At 50.1% G+C, this 19,670-nt stretch overlaps 1 protein-coding gene across 12 annotated transcripts in view; it reads right to left on the bottom strand.

Annotated features, from left to right (window-relative positions):
- LOC140403303 (uncharacterized) overlaps positions 1-19,670 on the bottom strand; it is a 215,796-nt gene that overhangs the window by 114,744 nt on the left and 81,382 nt on the right. For 10 of the 12 annotated variants that reach the window (XM_072491129.1, XM_072491130.1, XM_072491131.1 and 7 more), the window contains 3 exons: positions 9,217-9,307; positions 2,302-5,990; positions 1,651-2,001 (listed from right to left, as the gene is read on the bottom strand). In XM_072491129.1, the coding sequence (XP_072347230.1) occupies positions 1,651-2,001; positions 2,302-5,990; positions 9,217-9,307 (4,131 nt within the window). The remainder of the gene's footprint in view (positions 1-1,650; positions 2,002-2,301; positions 5,991-9,216; positions 9,308-19,670) is intronic. The other 2 variants (XM_072491132.1, XM_072491134.1) reach the window with 2 other exon arrangements.

Raw genomic sequence — 19,670 nt, 5'->3', positions numbered from 1 at the left:
CCAAGATGGTGGGACTGATGTACGAAGAGAGATTGAGTTAGTTAGCATTATATTCGCTGGAGTTCAGAAGAATGAGTTGGGGGGGGGGGGGGTCTTATAGAGACCTCTAAAAGTCTAACAGGACTAGACAGGGTAGATTCAGGAAGGATGTTTCCGATGGCGGGGGAAATCCAGAACCAGGGGTCACAGTCTGAGGATACGGGATAAATCATTTAGGACTGAGATGAGGAGAAATGACTTCGCCCAGAGAGTGGTTGACCTGTGGAATTCATTACCACTGAAAGTAGTTGAGGCCAAAACATTGTTTTGAAGAAGCAGTTTGATGCAGCGCTTGGGGCTAAAGGGATCAAAGGAGGAATGGGGGGGGGGGGGGGGGGGGGGGGGGGAGAGAGAGAAGTGGGAACACGTTACTGAGTTGGATGATCAGCCATGATCATAATGAATGGCAGAGCAGGCTCGAAGGGCCGAATGGCCTCCTCCTGCTCCTATTCTTTCTATGTTACTACTTTCAATCGACACCGGAAATCAGGAATAGTGTCCCCAGAGAAGATGTCCTCCCAGGCTAGACTGGGTGGGCAGCGCTGTGTCCTTTACATGTGGCTGGAAGCACCAGTCTAGTTGGGCTTAGACTACCTCATAAACTGGGCCAATCCAAACTGGGTTGTTTTGCTGAACGAGGGTACACCACTGTACAAGCAGATGCCACCTTCAGGAGAAGCAAATCCTTCCTCCTGGGCCCTGTACACAAAAGCCTTCCGATCTCAAGGCAAACAATCAGTCTACTGCAGAAAGTAGGAGCTCGGAGGGATTCGCACATGTACACGCTGTATCTAGAGTCCTCTGGCCTTGGATGGGTGGGGACACATTCCCATTGGGAATTTGGGAAGAACATCTGGAAGGTGCAGATTTTTTGTTTACTGTGGCAAATCTCTTTTCAGCACACCTGCTCGACCGACAATTTTCAGGAGCTTCCCAGACATGATTAGTGAATGATACCAAAGTACCTGGCTTAAGTAAACGCGGCCTTCCAGAGAATGCTTGCTTTCTTCCAACTGAGAAACTCAAGTACAAGGTCGAGCAGCGAGGTGAGAAAGAGAAGGTTGCTGATGACCAGCTGAAGCTTGGGTTTCAGTTGCCTGTGGATGGGGGAGGAAGGGTAGGCTGAGGGGAGGGCTGAGGGGAGGCAGAGGAGTTATGCGGTCTTGAGGTCCACAGACAGGGAGAGTTAGAACAGACAACAGTGCAACGAGGCTCACCGTATGGAATCATAGAATGGGTACAGAACAAAAGGTGGCCATTCAGCCCGTTTGTCTGTGCTGGCAAGCGCAAGACTTCAGCATAGCAAAGACACAAGGGAGAGGGGGAAATTGAATAGAACAGTGCATTTAGAGTCAACAGGTAACAATACCTTTGCAGTGTTCAACAGAATGGAACAAGAGGAAGATAGACATATTTTTCTTAACATGCCCGAACAGACATTAACTCTGAATAAGTGCCCTTATTTTTCGGCAGGTGTACAACCCAGGCTGTTAAAAATGAGAAAATATATGCTTGGAAGAATCAGGAGTGAAGCTTTGAACATTAGATGATTCTTAGCAATAGATGAACAGGTTAGCAATGTAATTTTTTCGACCCAAGCACAGTACTCACTGCGTATCTCACCCTTCTTTCTCAGAGGTGATGAATTATTGGCAGCTGCAAACGATTTCAGTCGCGGGTGGGGGTTCGACCCCTCAGACCTTGCTGCCGCCGCTCCCGTCCTGTAGCCGCGGGCTCCCTGGAGGCCCGTGTCCGGGACGGACTGGCCGTCAGTCACGCTGGACGGGACCAGGTCCTGTAGGAGCTCGTTGAGCAGGTCGATGGGCGAGCTGGTGGCGCTCCAGGTCATCACGCCGAGCTCTCGCAGGTGAGCGCGGGCGTGGCTCGACATCCCCGCCCGTGAGTCGAAGTTGGCGCCGCACAGGTTGCACCTCTCCACCGCGCCGCCACGGACCTTCAGGGCTGAGGAGGCAAGCAGATCGGCAAAACGAAACACGCACGGGAATAAAACGTTTCGCAGTGTGTTTTCTGATATATATTTTTTTAAAGCCCCCCTTTCCCAAATCAAATTGAAAAGAAACATTAGCAATTTGCACGCATGCCTGCGTCAAAGATCTCGCAGAACTGTACTCGTCACTTTCGCATCCAACTCAATATCTTTTCCAAATCCCACACCCGCACAGTTCCCAGTAACCCTACACTTCTTTGCAAAGGCACAGAATCAGAGGCTACATCCATGTACAACATGATAACGAGATTTACCTTTTCTCTTCAGCTTCTGTAATGAGAACTCCTTTTCAATCGCAGTGACCTCTTCTGCACTTATGAAATGGCGGGTGTTGTAGCTGATGCCAACTCGCTTAAGATGCCCGCGTACATGATTGGCCAGGCCTATCCCAGTGTGGAATTTATCTGGACAATAAGGACATTCCCTTTCTTCCAGTGGGAACATGCGTAGTAGATTCTTGCTTAAGAGGTCTTTCGATTTTTTCATCAGCTCTACCGGTAGATCTTCGCTGGGCACCTCCCAAAAGATGCCTTTGTCTATCCCTGCTTCTGCAGAAGAAGCTAATTCCCTTTCTTCAGAGATGGGCTCGCGAAGAGAATGGTTCTCCCTGGGCCCGCGTTGAGGCACGCTTGCTACGGGTTTGCGTTGAAAATGGTTCTTCCTGGGCCCGCGTGGCGACATGCTCCCCCTGGGTTCGCACTGTGACTGGCTTGTCATTGGCTCGCGTTGAGAGTGGTTCTCCCTGGGTCCGCATTTCGAGGTGCTCCCCACGGGCTCACACTTGGACTGGCTTGCCACCGTTTCCCTGGGGTCATGTTGTGAATGCCTACCCATGGGTTCGGGTTGCGAATGGATCTCACCAGCTTCATGTTGTGATTGGCTCTCCTTAGCTTCACTTTGTGATTGGCTCTCCTTAGCTTCACTTTGTGATTGGCCGTCCTTAGCTTCACTTTGTGATTGGCTCTCCTTAGCTTCACTTTGTGATTGGCCGTCCTTAGCTTCACTTTGTGATTGGCCGTCCTTAGCTTCACTTTGTGATTGGCTTTCCTTAGCTTCAATGTGTGATTGGCTCTCCTTAACTTCACTTTGTGATTGGCTGTCCTTAACTTCAATTTGTGATTGGCTCTCCTTAACTTCACTTTGTGATTGGCTGTCCTGAGCTTCACTTTGTGATTGGCTCTCCCTGGCTTCACTTTGTGATTGGCTCTCCCTGGCTTCACTTTGTGATTGGCTCTCCCTGGGTCCCAAGAAAGAAAGCAACTCCTTTTCATCCAAAACAGAGTCACATCCTGGCTGGCGGTCCATTTTATCAAGCAATACTAAAGAGGTCATCCTCACTAATTGCTGATGTTGGCCAACTGAAAGATCCGGTGGAATGTTGATGGTCTCCAGTAGCTTGTTTGTGTGTTTTCTTACTGATTGTGGCCTGCAGGAGGCTGCAGTTGGCTCTGTGGACATCCTTCTTTTCTTAACAGGAAGACCTCTTAGATCCCCGATCTGAACCCTCTGCTCTGGAAACCCTGAGGTGTTCTGCGCAGGATTCTCTCGACCACCCAATGAAATGTGGCAGGTTTTATTTCCTACAATTCCCTCTTTGTCGGTCTTTAGCCTCATGAAGTCATTGTGGAGCAGAGATCCACCTTTGGTAATCCTGGAGGAGAAGTGATCAATGACTATTTTCCTGTAAGTCAGGGCAATTCCACGACCAGCGCCATGTTCTCCACCCACCTGCTCATTCTTCTTTTGCAGGCCACAAGAGGGATTGATTGCCCCCTTTTGTGGACCAGGGTTACTTCTGGCCAAGTTGGGCAGGCCTGGGAAGTCGGGCAGGCCTACTGATGGCTTGTATTGTGAATTCTGTGGCGTGACCCACTTCTTTGAGCCCAGCACCGAGTGAGTTCTTAATTTGGAGTTCTCCGCTTCTGGGACATCGAGCGCCATTTTGTACTTCAGGTTCCCTTGGAAGAGGAGAGGGTGGTCACCTTCGTAGGGACAAGGGCCTCTTGTGGTTGAGGGCAGCGACGCGCCCTCTGGCTTGCCCTCGCCCAAAGCACTCGATGTCAGGAACCTCGGGGAGCTCTCACACTTATCGGGTTGGCCATGCGAATCCGCGGCGCCTTGGCTGGCCGAAGGCCGCGCTGGTCTCGTCGGAGGGCATCCTGCTTTCTGCTGATAGTGTTGTTGTTGGCTGAGTTTTGTGTGGTCTTTATAGAGACTTTCGGCTCTGGGGGCAGGTGGACCTTCGTTGTTCACCCGCGGGTCCGCTTTGGTGGGCTGAGGTGGCATTCCGAGGCCGGGGGCACGCGGGGACTTGCACTTCTCCGCCCCACCCGGGTGTGAACGCCAGTGGTGCTCCTGAAGCCCTTCGGATGCGGCTGCTTGGACGTGCGCCTTGGAGGGCTCCGCTGGCAGCTTCGCAGTGTTAGTCCCAAAGGAGCCCTGCCGCCTGGCTCCGTGGCCCTCGCCCCGTGGGTCAGTCAGCTCCTGTATGGCCTCCATGAAGCTCGCCCTGCGCTCCTGGTGCAGACTCAGGTGCACCTGAAGGGAGGTCGGGTCGCAGAAGGCATGGCCACACTCGTGGCAGGCAAACGGGCGAAGTCCCCCCACCAAGCCTTCCTCAGCCTGGCCGTCGAAGTGATCTAGCATGTGTCTGTGCAAATACTCCCTATCCTGGAAATAAACACTGCACTTGGTGCAGGTGTACAGAGATGGTTCACCCAAGGATACGGGATTCCTTGTTGCCACGGCAGCGGGTGCCACGCAGGACTCTTTCTCGCCCTCGCACTCATTGGGCAACAGTAGCCCTGATGCAGGTGTCAGCAATGGTTTGACACAATCGACTCGGTAATCTCTAGCCACGTTCAGGTATTTGCCAACGTTGTGTTCACCTGGCCTCGGCTTAAAGGCTTCTTCTGAATCCTCCGGAGCAACATCAGTGAAAGCTGCCGAGCTCTCTTTGGAGATTACTTTGCATTCTCTCGGCAATTCTTTGCTCGTAGACTCTTCCACCCTTTTGGCTAATGGCTCCTCATTTTCGTGCCCCTTCCCTGAAAGCTGCCGGGACCCCTCGCTGGCTATTTTTGACGGTTCTGGGCAATCGTCCACTTGTTCTAAACCTTGTCCCCGCTCTCTGCCAGCGACGGGAGCAGGCGCTTTGGTGGAAGCGGCGTGCCCAGCGAGCCCTCCGGACTCCTCGGAGGCAGCTCCCTCCTCGCTCTTGTCTGGACAGGGCTGCTCGGACGTTCCTTCTGGGTCACGGCCAGGACTTGTTCCCGTTCCTCCCTCCGCTGTGTTCGGGTCCCCAGCCCTGAATGTCCCTGGCGGCGGCTGACGTGCGGTTTCTGTTGAGGTTGAGGTTAGAGCGGAGAGCTCCCCTGAGTTTGTAGGCTGCGCTGACGCAAGGCTCGAGACGTCAGCTGAAGACGCTACTTCAGCTCCACCAGCGACCTCCTCCGTCCTCGCAGGGCTGGCATTCAGCCCTGTCCGCACCAGAACAGACCCGTCTGCGGCCTCTCTGTTTTGACTGGGGCTGCTTCCCTGAGGCATCGCTTTATCATCAGGCAAACGTGCGTTGTCAGCAAACAAAGGGGCTGCTGATTGAATCGCCTCGGTCTCCTTTTCAGTGGCCTGGGCCACCTGGCCAGTTGGGTCGGCCCTCTCCGCGCTGCCCGAGACTGGGACATCAAGCGCCTGGCCACCACTGGAGCTTGGCGAACTTTCGCTCCACTGCCCTGAGGTAGCCCGCGGAGCTTGCGTGCCACGCTCTGCAGAGGCTGTCGCGGGGAGCTGGAGAGGCTTCTCCACACAGTCTGCGCCTACTGCGCTCGAGCAGTCCCACGACGCAGCTTGACAAAGGCTGAGAGTGTAATTGGTCACTGAGGTATTGGTTGGTGCGTTGCTGCCACCATCGCGCTGCTCGCTGAAGCGCTCATCCATCCCCGACCTGCAGAAAGGCACACACAGATTGAGACAGCATTATCCAGAGAGGCAGCAACTCTCATTTATTTTGTGCATGTGTCTTCATCAAGGTGATTGATGACTGTGACCTTTCCCCCACCCCTTACTTTATAGCAGACAAAGGCATCAAGCACGCAAGGCCATTGTTACAGGCAAAAGGGCTCCACCCCTATTCCACCATAATGTGCGACACAATCCAGACTCCAGATTTAAATCGAAAGCCCCCCTCCTCCATCAACTGCATGCGTTATGTGACATTCGGAGGTTATTTGGAGACAAAGCCAAACTTCAGGTCTTGGGCAGCTGATGCCCGAGCCAGGGAGACGTCATGGTTACTGGGTCCTCAACTCGATCAGAGCAACATTTCAGCTCGCATCCCATTGGCGTGTCGCGCACAGACCGTGGATCTGAGAGCGGGCTTTTCTGGGGCAGGTGCGCACTGGGTGCCGAGGCCTAGCTGTGCATCACCAGCCTCTACCCGCTGTGAGAAAAGGTGGGTGGGCACGGGGACTTTCAGGCCCCACCTAGGTAGGAACGGAGTCGGATGTGGAACCGAAAATACTGGAACCAGCCGACACAGCCAGTTTCCCAACCCCCCCCCCCCCCCCGCCCTTCTCATTCCCGCCGTTGGCCATTTTGGCTGAGGTGGGTTTAGCCACAGGCCGTCCTGCTTAGACAACCCTCTGTGCCACCCCCTCCCACCCACCCACCACCGTCACCCAACTGTCGTGGCCTGGCCGTTTTCTCCATCTTTTAAGGATTTTGTTTTAGATCATAGAATTTACAGTGCAGAAGGAGGCCATTCGGCTCATCGAGTCTGCACCGGCTCTTGGAAAGAGCACCCTACCCAAGATCAACACCTCCACCCTATTTCCATAACCCAGCAACCCCACCCAACACCAAGGGCAATTTTGGACACTAAGGGCAATTTAGCATGGCCCATCCACCTAACCTGCACATCTTTGGACTGTGGGAGGAAACCGGAGCACCCGGAGGAAACCCACGCACACACGGGGAGAACGTGCAGACTCCGCACAGACAGTGACCCAAGTCGGAATCGAACCTGGGACCCTGGAGCTGTGAAGCAATTGTGCTATCCACATTGCTACCGTGCTGCCCCATGGCCGAGGGGAGCACATTCTCGTTTTAGCCACTCTTCTGATCTTTTACTGCACTCGGGCGCGCATCGGAAGTTGGGAGGCCTCTGACTGGCCCTCCAGCTTCTGGAGCCCACCTGCTGCCCTCAATTGGACAGGGGACCTGTATCCATCCAAATCAAAAGGGTCTCTTCCCCACCCACCTCCCCAAAGAAAACAAAAATTCCAAAGAGGGGGTGGGGGCAGGTTCAACACCCGGAGACATCCTGTTATCTGTCCTCAAAGCCAAAACTCAGCTCTAAGCTCAACATGCGGCAGTGAATGAACACATTGTGATGACTCCACTGCCCTGCTCTCTGTCCTCACGATGCTCCTCGATAGGATCAATAACTCGTGATATTAATGACTGCCAGTGCTAGCCTATGAACGGGGCCAACTTTGCTCTAAGAGGGGAGATCAGGGGCTCAAATGCCAGCCTGGCTGACCACACCAATCAGGGCTCCACTGCATCAGTCACTGGGAGCATTCCTGAGACCACCAACTCCCAGATTCCCCACCCCACCACTGATTGTTGGGGATCACTCCCACAATCCTCCCACTTTGGCTTCCTGTCACCATTTCCCCCTTGACCAGTCAGCCAGTCAATCTGGCCGGGTAACGGGCAGGCCTTTACTCATCCGAATTTGCCGACTTGTCTTTGGGTCGGCCAACCACCGCCTGCTGGCAAAGCCAAAAGGGCGGCGCCATCGCCGGAAATGGGCGGGGTCCCAAAGCACGGGAACAGCCCATTCCTCCCAAACAGGCCCAAGCTGGTGTTTATACTCCACACGGGCCTCCTCCCAACTCACTTCACATCAACCCATCGGCACTCCCTCATTTGTTCATCCGCCTTCCTCTTTTAAAAAAAAAAAAGGGATCTGGCGCAGTGGTTAGCACTGCGGTCTCACGGCGCCGAGGTCCCAGGTTCGATCCCGGCCCCGGGTCACTGTCCGTGTGGAGTTTGCACATTCTCCCCGTGTCTGCGAGGGTTTCACCCCCACAATCCAAAGATGTGCAGGGTAGGTGGATTGGCCACGCTAAATTGCCCCTTAATTGGAAAAAATGAATTGGGTACTCTAAATTTATAATTTAAAAAAAAAAAGAGGTCCACACCATTCACCTCAACTGCTTCAACTGGGCATGGGTTCTACATTCTCACCACTCAATGGGTGAAGCAGTGGGACTTTACACTTCCCTTGCCCCATGTAGGGTTTTCCAACTGTAAATTAACCTGGAGGGCCCATCACACACCTTTCCCTCGCGTTCCAGCCATTAATCGGGCAACACGCCCATCCTCGTGATGCACGGCCCTCCAACACCAATTGGAAAGCAGGAAGACTCATTGTCCAATTGGATGATGCTCGACTGTCATCCAAACGGACCCTCCCCCCCAGCCCCCCGGACATTTTCAATATTTTTAAACCCGGCAAAAGAAAATGTTGAAAGAAAATGACAAACAAAATGTTTTTTTTTTTAAAAGTCCCGATGATTTTTCTCCAGTGTCCTGAAGATTGATCTTCAAATCCCGGAGATTGCCGAAAGAAAAAGACACATCCTGTCAAAGCTATTCATTTTGCACTCAACAGGACCCGATGCAAGAATGCCAGAACGATCAACAATTAATACTGCGTGAGAAAAAGGTACAGGTTAGCTGATCTTGGAGGGCTGGCGACCCCAACCCCAGGGCACCAAGTCGGCCTTTCTACTGAAGCTGACGTACAGCGGGCAGGTAAAGGCCAAACTGTCCAGGAGGTCGGCCCCATGACGGTTGCAGCATCGCGACCGAACACTTGGCCCCACTGCTCCCCATTCCCCTCCCTGCCCGAACAACTCTATTCTTCCCCCCGGGGGCAGCAATAACCCCAGAGCCAACAAAGAGGAATAAAATCGGACTAGAGATTTTCCGGCCCCGCCAAGGGGATCTCTCAACCCGAATGTTACCTGTACAGACACATCAGACAAGTCTGCACCACGCCCAGCGTTTGTGACATTGCACCACAAGGGAATATGTTCACCGATACTGGTACCAAATAAGGAAAGCAAGCCAAGGAAGTTCTCTACTTAATTAGCACTTACTGACTAGGTTCTTTGTCCTCCGAGGTGCTGAGGTACTGATGGTAGCACACTGGCGCTGGTTCACAGTAGTCCGGATATTGCTTCATTTCTTCTGGAAGAAATTCAATTAAATAATCGTTTGGTAGCAGGGTATTGCCGAAAGAAAAGGAGACATCCTGTCAAAGCTTTTCATCTTGCACTCAACAGGACCCGATGCAAGAATGCCTGAACGAGCAACAATTCATACTGCGTGAGAAAAGGATAGAGGTTAGCTGATCGGTCGAGGCAAACGGAACATGCCCAGGCATTGTGTCTTTTTGAAACAAAACAAAAGCGGGGGAGGGGGCTGAGGGGAAGGGGGGAGCGCATTAAGCTCCCTTGGTGAATTCTTCATGGCAATGCTTTGCACAGGGTCGACTTGACAGCCAATCGGCACCCTTTCCTCATGCAGCATAAACTGTTGCTCCCTTTGAAATTTGGTATTGTTGCATCTGTCCTGATGGGTGCAAGACGAAAAACTTTGGCAGCCTGTTTCTCCCCCCCCCCCCCCCCCCCCCCCCGCCCCAAGTTCAATTCAGTTCATATAAATGCTTATTTCCCGCCTCGCACTGGGAATTACAGGCCAGTTAGTCTTACTTCGGTGGTAGGCAAAGTAATGGAAAGGGTACTGAAGGATAGGATTTCTGAGCATCTGGAAAGACACTGCTTGATTAGGGATAGTCAGCACGGATTTGTGAGGGGTAGGTCTTGCCTTACAAATCTATTGAATTCTTTGAGGAGGTGACCAAGCATGTGGATGAAGGTAAAGCAGTGGATGTAGTGTACATGGATTTTAGTAAGGCATTTGATAAAGTTCCCCATGGTAGGCTTATGCAGAAAGTAAGGAGGCATGGGATAGTGGGAAATTTGGCCAGTTGGATAACAAACTGGCTAACCGATAGAAGTCAGAGAGTGGTGGTGGATGGCAAATATTCAGCCTGGATCCCAGTTACCAGTGGCGTACCGCAGGGATCAGTTCTGGGTCCTCTGCTGTTTGTGATTTTCATTAATGACTTGGATGAGGGAGTTGAAGGGTGGGTCAGTAAATTTGCAGACGATACAAAGATTGGTGGAGTTGTGGATAGTAAGGAGGGCTGTTGTCGGCTGCAAAGAGACATAGATAGGATGCAGAGCTGGGCTGAGAAGTGGCAGATGGAGTTTAACCCTGAAAAGTGTGAGGTTGTCCATTTTGGAAGGACAAATATGAATGCGGAATACAGGGTTAACGGTAGAGTTCTTGGCAATGTGGAGGAGCAGAGAGATCTTGGGGTCTATGTTCATACATCTTTGAAAGTTGCCACTCAAGTGGATAGAGCTGTGAAGAAGGCCTATGGTGTGCTCGCGTTCATTAACAGAGGGATTGAATTTAAGAGCCGTGAGGTGATGATGCAGCTGTACAAAACTTTGGTAAGGCCACATTTGGAGTACTGTGTACAGTTCTGGTCGCCTCATTTTAGGAAGGATGTGGAAGCTCTGGAAAAGGTGCAAAGAAGATTTACCAGGATGTTGCCTGGAATGGAGAGTAGGTCTTACGAGGAAAGGTTGAGGGTGCTAGGCCTTTTCTCATTAGAGCGGAGAAGGATGAGGGGCGACTTGATAGAGGTTTATAAGATGATCAGGGGAATAGATAGAGTAGACAGTCAGAGACTTTTTCCCCGGGTGGAACACACCATTACAAGGGGACATAAATTTAAGGTGAAAGGTGGAAGATATAGGAGGGATATCAGAGGTAGGTTCTTTACCCAGAGAGTAGTGGGGGCGTGGAATGCACTGCCTGTGGAAGTAGTTGAGTCAGAAACATTAGGGACCTTCAAGCAGCTATTGGATAGGTACATGGATTACGGTAAAATTATATAAGTGTAGATTTATTTGTTCTTAAGGGCAGCACGGTAGCATTGTGGATAGCACAGTTGCTTCACAGCTCCATGGTCCCAGGTTCGATTCCGGCTTGGGTCATTGTCTGTGCGGAGTCTGCACGTCCTCCCCGTGTCTGCGTGGGTTTCCTCCGGGTGCTCCGGTTTCCTCCCACAGTCCAGGGATGTGCGGGTTAGGAGAATTGGCCAATGATAAATTGCCCTTGATGTCCAAATTGCCCTTGGTGTTGGGTGGAGGTGTTGAGTTTGGGTGGGGTGCTCTTTCCAAGAGCCGGTGCAGACTCAAAGCGCCGAATGGCCTCCTTCTGCACTGTAAATTCAACGATAATCTATGATTAATCTAGGACAAAGGTTCGGCACAACATCGTGGGCCGAAGGGCCTGTTCTGTGCTGTATTTTCTATGTTCTATGTTCTATGCACTCATGTGCGGAATGTTGCACTCTTGCTGGTAGCGTGGGTTTGCCGAGGGAATTCCAGATCCTGGGATCTAAAGTACACGGCAAAGAAGGCCAGAACAACGGAGCGTCCTGGTGGAATTGGAGGTTCTGGGTGGCGGCCACAGAGATAGGAAAGGTCAAGGTCATGAAGAGATTTAAGAACAAGAGCATTGAACCAGAGGATGATGCTGGACAGTTGAGCACGGGGCTAATGGGATTTAGTGTGACTTAGGGGAGATGGAAAGCGAGTTTTGCATAGAATGAATGGTGCAGCCACAGGCCACCGTAATTTTTAAAAATTCTTTCGCGGGATCAGGGTGTCGGCGCATTTATTGCCCATCCCTAATTGCCCCTCGAGAAGGTACTGGCGAGCCGCCTTTTTGAACCGCTGCAGTCCACGTAGTGTAGGTACAACCACGGTGCTGTTAGGGAGGGAGTTTAGCCCAGCGGCAGTGAAGGAACGGTTTTACAATTGAATAAAGGTAATTACAAAGACACGAGGGAGGAGCTGGCCAGAGTTAATTGGAAGGGGAGCCTAGCAGGGAAGACAGTTGACCAGTAATGGCAGGGGTTTTGGGGGTTATTCGGGATGCACAACAGAAATTCATCCCAAGCGGGCAGCACGGTGGCACAGTGGTTAGCATTGCTGCCTACGGCGCTGAGGACCCAGGTTCGAATCTCGGCCCTGGGTCACTGTCCGTGTAGAGTTTGCACCTTCTCCCCGTGTTTGCGTGGGTTTCGCCCCCACAACCCAAAAGATGTGCAAGCTAGGTGGATTGGCCACGCTAAATTGGCCCTGAATTGGAAAAAAAAAATTGGGTACTCTAAAATTTATTTAAAAAAAGAAATTCACCCCCAAGGAGGAGGAAACATGCTAAGGGGAGGACAAGGCATCCATGGCTGACAAGGGAAGTGAAGGACAGCATCAAAGCTAAAGAAAAAAACATACAATGTGGCGAGGATTAGTGGGAAGCCAGAGGATTGGGACGCCTTTAAAAGCGAGCAGAGGACAACTGAAAGGGCAATAAGTGGGGAAAAGACGAAATAGGAGTGTAAGCGAGCTAGTAATATAAAAGAAGATTGCAAGAGTTTTCTTGGTATATAAAAGCTAAGAGAGAGGCAAGAATGGACATTGGACCACTGAAAAATTAAGCTGGAGAAGTGGTAATGAGAAACAAAGAAATGGCAGAGGAACTGAATAGATACTTCACAGTGGAAGACACGAGTGGCATAGCAGAACTTCAACAGTCAGGGGGCAGTGGCCATCATTAAGGAGAAGGTTCTGGGGAAACTGAAAGGTTTAAAAGCGGATAAATCACCCAGACTGGATGGGCTATACCCCAGGGTTCTGAAGGAGATAGCTGAGGAGATTGTGGAAGCATTGGTGAGGTGATCCTTCAGGAATCACTGGAGGCAGGAAGGGTCGCAGAGGATAGGAAACTGGCTAATGTAACACCCCTGTTTAAGAAGGGAGGGAGGCAGAAGACGGGAAATCCTAGGCCGGTTAGCCTTGGTTGTTGGTAAGATTTTAGATTCAATTATTAAGGATGAGATTGCGGAGTACTTGGAAGTGCATGATGAAATAGGACTGAGTCAGCACGGCTTCGTCAAGGGGAGGTTATGAGGACTATGAGGATCAGGGGAGGACTATGATTTAGTGGCGATTACTGAAATATGGTTAAAGGATGGACACGACTGGGAGTTAAATATCCGAGGGTATCAAACTATTCGGAAGGACAGAGTGGATGGTAAGGGAGGTGGTGTAGCTCTGTTATTTAAGGATGACATCCGGGCAATAGTAAGGGATGACATCGGTGCTATGGAGGATAAGATTGAATCCATTTGGATGGAAATCAGGAATAGTAAGGCAAAATAGTCACTGATAGGAGTAGTCTATAGGCCACCAAATAGTAACATTATGGTGGGGCAGGCAATAAACAAAAAAATAACGGATGCATGTAGAAACGGTACAGCAGTTATCATGGGGGATTTTAATCTACATGTCGGTTGGTTTAACCAGGTCGGTCAAGGCAGCCTTGAGGAGGAGTTTATAGAATGTATCCGCGATAGTTTCCTAGAACAGTATGTAATGGAACCTACGAGGAACAAGCGGTCCTAGATCTGGTCCTGTGTAATGAGACAGGATTGATTAATGATCTCATAGTTAGGGATCCTCTCGGAAGGAGCGATCACAATATGGTGGAATTTAAAATATAGATGGAGGGTGAGAAGGTAAAATCAAACACTAGTGTTTTGACTTAAACAAAGGAGATTACAATGGGATGGGAGAAGAGCTAGCTAAGGTAGACTGGGAGCAAAGACTTTATGGTGAGACAGTTGAGGAACAGTGGAGAACCTTCCAAGCAATTTTTCACAGTGCTCAGCAAAGGTTTATGCCAACAAAAAAGGACGGTAGAAAGAGGGAAAATCGACCGTGGATATCTAAGGAAATAAGGGAGAGTATCAAATTGAAGGAAAAAGCATACTAAGTGGCAAAGATTAGTGGGAAACTAGACGACTGGGAAATCTTTAGGGGGCAACAGAAAGCTACTAAAAAAGCTATAAAGAAGAGTAAACTTGCTCGGAATATAAAAACAGATAGTAAAAGTTTCTACAAATATATAAAACAAAAAAGAGTGGCTAAGGTAAATATTGGTCCTTTAGAGGATGAGAAAGGAGATTTAATAATAGGAGATGAGGAAATGGCTGAGGAACTGAACAGGTTTTTTTCGGTCGGTCTTCACAGTGGAAGACACAAATAACATGCCAGTGACTGATGGAAATGAAGCTATGACAGGTGAGGACCTTGAGATGATTGTTATCACTATGGAAGTAGTGATGGGCAAGCTAATGGGGCTAAAGGTAGACAAGTCGCCTGGCCCTGATGGACTGCATCCCATAGTGCTAAAAGAGATGGCTAGGGAAATTGCAAATGCACTAGTGATAATTTACCAAAATTCACTAGACTCTGGGGTGGTCCCGGCGGATTGGAAATTAGCAAATGTGACACCACCTGTTTAAAAAAGGAGGTAGGCAGAAAGCGGGTATTTATTGGCCAGATAGCTTAACTTCGGTAGTAGGGAAGATGCTGGAAGCTATCATCAAGGTAGAAATAGCGAGGCATCTGGATGGCAATTGTCCCATTGGGCAGACGCAGCATGGGTTCATAAAGGGCAGGTCGTGCCTAACTAATTTAGTGGAATTGTGTGAGGACATTAACAGTGCGGTAGATAACGGGGAGCCAATGGATGTGGTATATCTGGATTTCCAGAAAGCTTTTGACAAGGTGCCACACAAAAGGTTGCTGCATAAGATAAAGATGCATGGCATTAAGGGTAAAGTAGTAGCATGGATAGAGGATTGGTTAATTAATAGAAAGCAAAGAGTGATGATTAATGGGTGTTTCTCTGGTTGGCAATCAGTAGCTAGTGGTGTCCCTCAGGGATCAATTGTTCACAATTTACATAGATGATTTGGAGTTGGGGACCAAGGGCAATGTGTCCAAGTTTGCAGACGACACTAAGATGAGTGGTAAAGCAAAAAGTGCTGAGGGCACCAGTTAAGTGAATGGGCTAGGGTCTGGCAGATGGAATACAATGTTGACAAATGTGAGGTTATCCATTTTGGTAGGAATATCAGCAAAAGGGATTATTATTTCAATGATAAAATGTTAAAACATGCTGCTGTGCAGAGAGACCTGGGTGTGCTAGTGCATGAGTCGCAAAATGTTGGTTTACAGGTGCAACAGGTGATTAAGAAGGCAAATGGAGTTTTGTCCTTCATTGCTAGAGGGATGGCGTTTAAGACTAGGGAGGTTATGCTGCAATTGTATAAGGTGTTAGTGAGGCCACACCTGGAGTATTGTGTTCAGTTTTGGTCTCCTTACCTGAGAAAGGACGTAGTGGCACTGGAAGGTGTGCAGAGGAGATTCACTAGGTTAATCCCAGAGTTGAAGGGGTTCGATTACGAGGAGAGGTTGAATAGACTGGGACTGTACTCTGAATTTAGAAGGATGCGGGGGGACCTTATAGAAACTTATAAAATTATGAAGGGGATAGATAGGATAGATGCGGGCAGGTTGTTTCCACTGGCAGATGAAAGCAGAACTAGGGGGCACAGCCTCAAAATAAGGGGAAGTAGATTTAGGAGCTTAGGAGGAACTTCTTCACCCAAAGGGTTGTGAATCTATGGAATTCCTTGCCCAGTGAAGCAGTAGAGGCTCTTTCATTAAATGTTTTTAAGATAAAGATGGATAGTTTTTTGAAGAATAAAGGGATTAAGGGTTATGGTGTTCAGGCCGGAAAGTGGAGCTGAGTCCACAAAAGATCAGCCATGATCTCATTGAATGGCGGAGCAGGCTCGAGGGGCCAGATGGTCTACTCCTGCTCCTAGTTCTTATGTTCTTATGTCTCACAAATCTGCTAGAGTTCTTTGAAGAGGTAACAAGGAAGTTAGAGAAAGGAGAAGTGGACTTCATCTATTTGGATTTCTAGAAGGCCTTTGACAAGGTGCCGTGCAGGAGGCTGCGAAATAAGATAAGAGCCCATGGTGTTAAGGGCAAGATACTGGCATGGATAGAAGATTGGCTGACTGGCAGAGAGTGGGGATAAAGCGGTCCTTTTCAGGATGGCAGCCGGTGACTGGTGATGTTCCACAGGGGTCAGTGTTGGGACCCACAGCTATTCATGATATGCATTAATAATGTGGAAGAAGGAACTGAGGATATTTTTCCTAAGTTTGCAGATGATACAAAGATATGTAGAGGGACAGGCTGTGTTGAGGAAACGGGGCGGTTGCAGAAGGACCTGGACAGGCTAGGAGAGAGGGCAAAGAAGAGGCAGATCGAATACAATGTGGAAAAATGTGAGGTTATGCACTTTGGTAGGAAGGATAGAGGCACAGGCTATTTTCTTTTTAAAAAATAAATTTAGAGTAGCCAATTATTATTATTTTTTCCCCAATTAAGGGGCAATTTAGCGTGGCCAATCCACCTAATCAGCACATCAGACATGGGGAGAATGTGCAAATTCCACACGGACAGTGACCCAGGGCCGGGATTCGAACCCGGGTCCTCAGCGCCGCAGTCCCAGTGCTAACCACTGCGCCGCATGCCGCCCCCATTTTTCTAAATGGGAAAAGGCTTCGGAAATCAGAAGCACAAAGGGACTTAGGAGTCCTGGTTCAGGAATCTCTTAAGGTTAACATGCAGGTTCAGTCGGCAGTTGGGAAGGCAAATGCAATGTTAGCATTCATGTCGAGAGGGCTAGAATACAAAAGCAGGGATGTACTTCTGAGGCTGTATAAGGCTCTGGTCAGACCCCATTTGGAGTATTGTGAGCAGTTTTGGGCCCTGTGTCTAAGGAAGGATGTGCTGGCCTTGGAAAGGGTCCAGAGGAGGTTCACAAGAATGATCCCTGGAATGAAGGACTTGTCATATGAGGAGTGGTTGATGACTCTTGGTCTGTACTAGATGAAACTTCGAAGGATGAGGATGGATCTCATTGAAACTTACAGAATATTGCAAGGCCTGGATAGAGTGGATGTGGAGAGGGTGTTTCCACTAGTAGGGAAACTAGAACCCGAGGGCACAGCCTGAGACTGAAGGGACGATCCTTTAAATCAAAGATGAGAAGGAATTTCTTCAGCCAGAGGGTGGTGAATCTGTGGAACTCTTTGCCGCAGAAGGCTGTGGAGGCCAAATCACTGAGTGTCTTTAAAACAGAGATAGATAGGTTTTTGATCAATAAGGAGATCAGGAGTTACGGGGAGAAGGCAGGAGAATGGGGATGAGAAAATATCAGCCGCGATTGAATGGGGCACTCGATGGGCTGAATGGCCTAATTCTGCTCCTATGTCTTATGGTCTTATCTTTAAAGTATACAGTTCACAACAGTTTACACATGCGGAGAGGAGGAAAGTGGGAGGAACACAAAAATATGCACGTGGGCTTGCACATTCCTCGCCCACGTTCTGCTGTTCAGAAGTACCTAATTGTGCTTGGTTCGACAGGACCTGCACGCGAACATGAGAATCTGGAGGGAACGCTGCAAATTCATCCAGCTCTTCGATGGAAGGGCGTGTGGTCATATTAACCTGGGTGGGCCTCCTCGGACACCTGTGATCCTAGAGCATGAGACTAGAACGTGGAGGACGAGGGCAACCGTCTTGGGGAAGGGGACAACCGCAAGCTTCAATTGCCCCCTCTCCATGGCAACACCAGGCAGTGCGACACTGCCCGGGACCTGGTTCGAGGAGCTGCATCAAGGTGCGTCGTTTACAGCCAGACGGTTACATCCAGGGCTGGATGCCAGACATTGGTGTCTGTTTGTCACTAGCCTTGCATAAGGTCATGGAGTACAGTGGCACTGCATGGCCCACAGTGTACGATACTAAATCACCTCAGGGTGTTAAGCCCCTCACCGCCGGGTCCGACGCTCCTGGGAGCAGTGACATGCGGAGCAAATTCTAGGCTGACGTGACTGAGGTGCTGCCTTTCAAATGACATGCCAAACCGAGACCCTCATCTCCCCTCTCGGGTGGGGGGGCGGAAACACAAAAAATCACACGGCACTATTTTGTTGAGCAGTGGGGGTGTTTGCCCCACACGTCCTGAGCCCTTAATCAACATCACAAAAAGATGAGATGGCCATTGCCTCATTGCTGTTTTGGGGATCTTGCTGTGCACAAATTTGCCCGTGTTGATGAAGAGGGACTTCAAAGTGGTGGGATGTGTTGCCCTGGTCTTTGGCAGGGTGGGCACAGATGGTGAAAATGACGGTGCTGCCCAAGTTTCTGTTCATATTTCAGAACCTCCCCATCTTTGTTCCCAAGTCCTTTTTTTAAGAAAGGTGAATGGGATGATTTGGAGGTTCGTGTGGGAGGGGAAGGCCCCGCCTTCTGGAAAGGGATCAGTGAGGAGGGGAGGGGGCTAGCTTGCTGAGTTACCACTAGGCAGCAAACATCACAACGGTTAGGAAATCGGCGGGGGGTTGGGGGGGGGGGGGGGGGTCGGTCTGGGTGAGGATGAAGGCGGCATTGCGTCGGGGGTGGGACCAGTTTGAGGGCACTGCTGATGGCGCCCCTTCCGTTCTCACTGGTCCGATACTCTGTGAGACCGCCTTCTTGAGCCGCTGCAGTCCCCAGATGTAGGTACAGGTTATTCACGAAGGCCCTGCCCTTCTGAACCTTGCCCCTCACCTGAGGTGTGGTGACCCTCAGGTTAAATCAAAGGGGGTTGAGCAGCCTATGGTTATCTGGGACTATGGCGACTTTACCTGACCTACTGAGGTCCACCCACAGTGCTGTTAGAGAGGGACTTCCAGGATTTTGACACAGCGATAGTGAAGGATTTGCCGCTATATTTACAAATCAGGATGGTGAGTGACTTGGGGGCGCACTTGCAGATGGTGATGTCCCCATGTGTCTGCTGCCCTTGTCCACTCTAGGTGATAAGAGTTAGCAGGTTTGGAAGTTGCTGCTGAAGGAACCTTGCCGGGTTCCTGCAGTGCATCTTGGAGATGGTACACTTGGCTTCCACTGTGTGGTGGAGGGACTGAATGTTTACAGTTGTCTATGTTGTGGTAAAGTGGCCAACGGCCTGAATTTTAGGCTTGAATCAGAATTGGACACTTTAAATTAAAGCCACAGTCAGAACCACAGATGGAAATTCGAACAGCCAAGTTTCGAATACGCTGGACAGAGACAGACAGCGGGACCTGCCCTGTAATCAAGACATCGGAAGATTTCGGTTTCGGCGGGAGAATCAGCTGGTGAGTCAGTTTCAGCGGGAGCATTGCGGAAGTGGCTGCTGGGAGGTAAGTCTGTCCTTTAAAAGCACTTGTCTTTGCAGGGGCAGGCCAGTCGATTTCGGCGGGAGAACAGCTGGTGAGTCAGTTTCAGCGGGAGCATTGCGGAAGTGGCTGCTGGGAGGTAAGTCAACCTTTAAAAGCACTTGTCTTTGCAGGGGCAGGCCAGTCGATTTCGGCGGGAGTGGAGCTGGCTGGTTAGTCAATTTCAGCAGGAGCTGAGAATTTTTCTTTTTTTTTTAAATTAGTTTTTTTAGGCGGGAACAGGAAGTCGACCCGCGGACGTCTGGGAAGACCCTCACCAATAAATTCTGGTGGA

Source organism: Scyliorhinus torazame, chromosome 27 (genome assembly GCF_047496885.1).
Source record: "Scyliorhinus torazame isolate Kashiwa2021f chromosome 27, sScyTor2.1, whole genome shotgun sequence".
NCBI lineage: Eukaryota > Metazoa > Chordata > Chondrichthyes > Carcharhiniformes > Scyliorhinidae > Scyliorhinus > Scyliorhinus torazame.
This window is presented reverse-complemented; position numbering and strand designations above follow the sequence as displayed.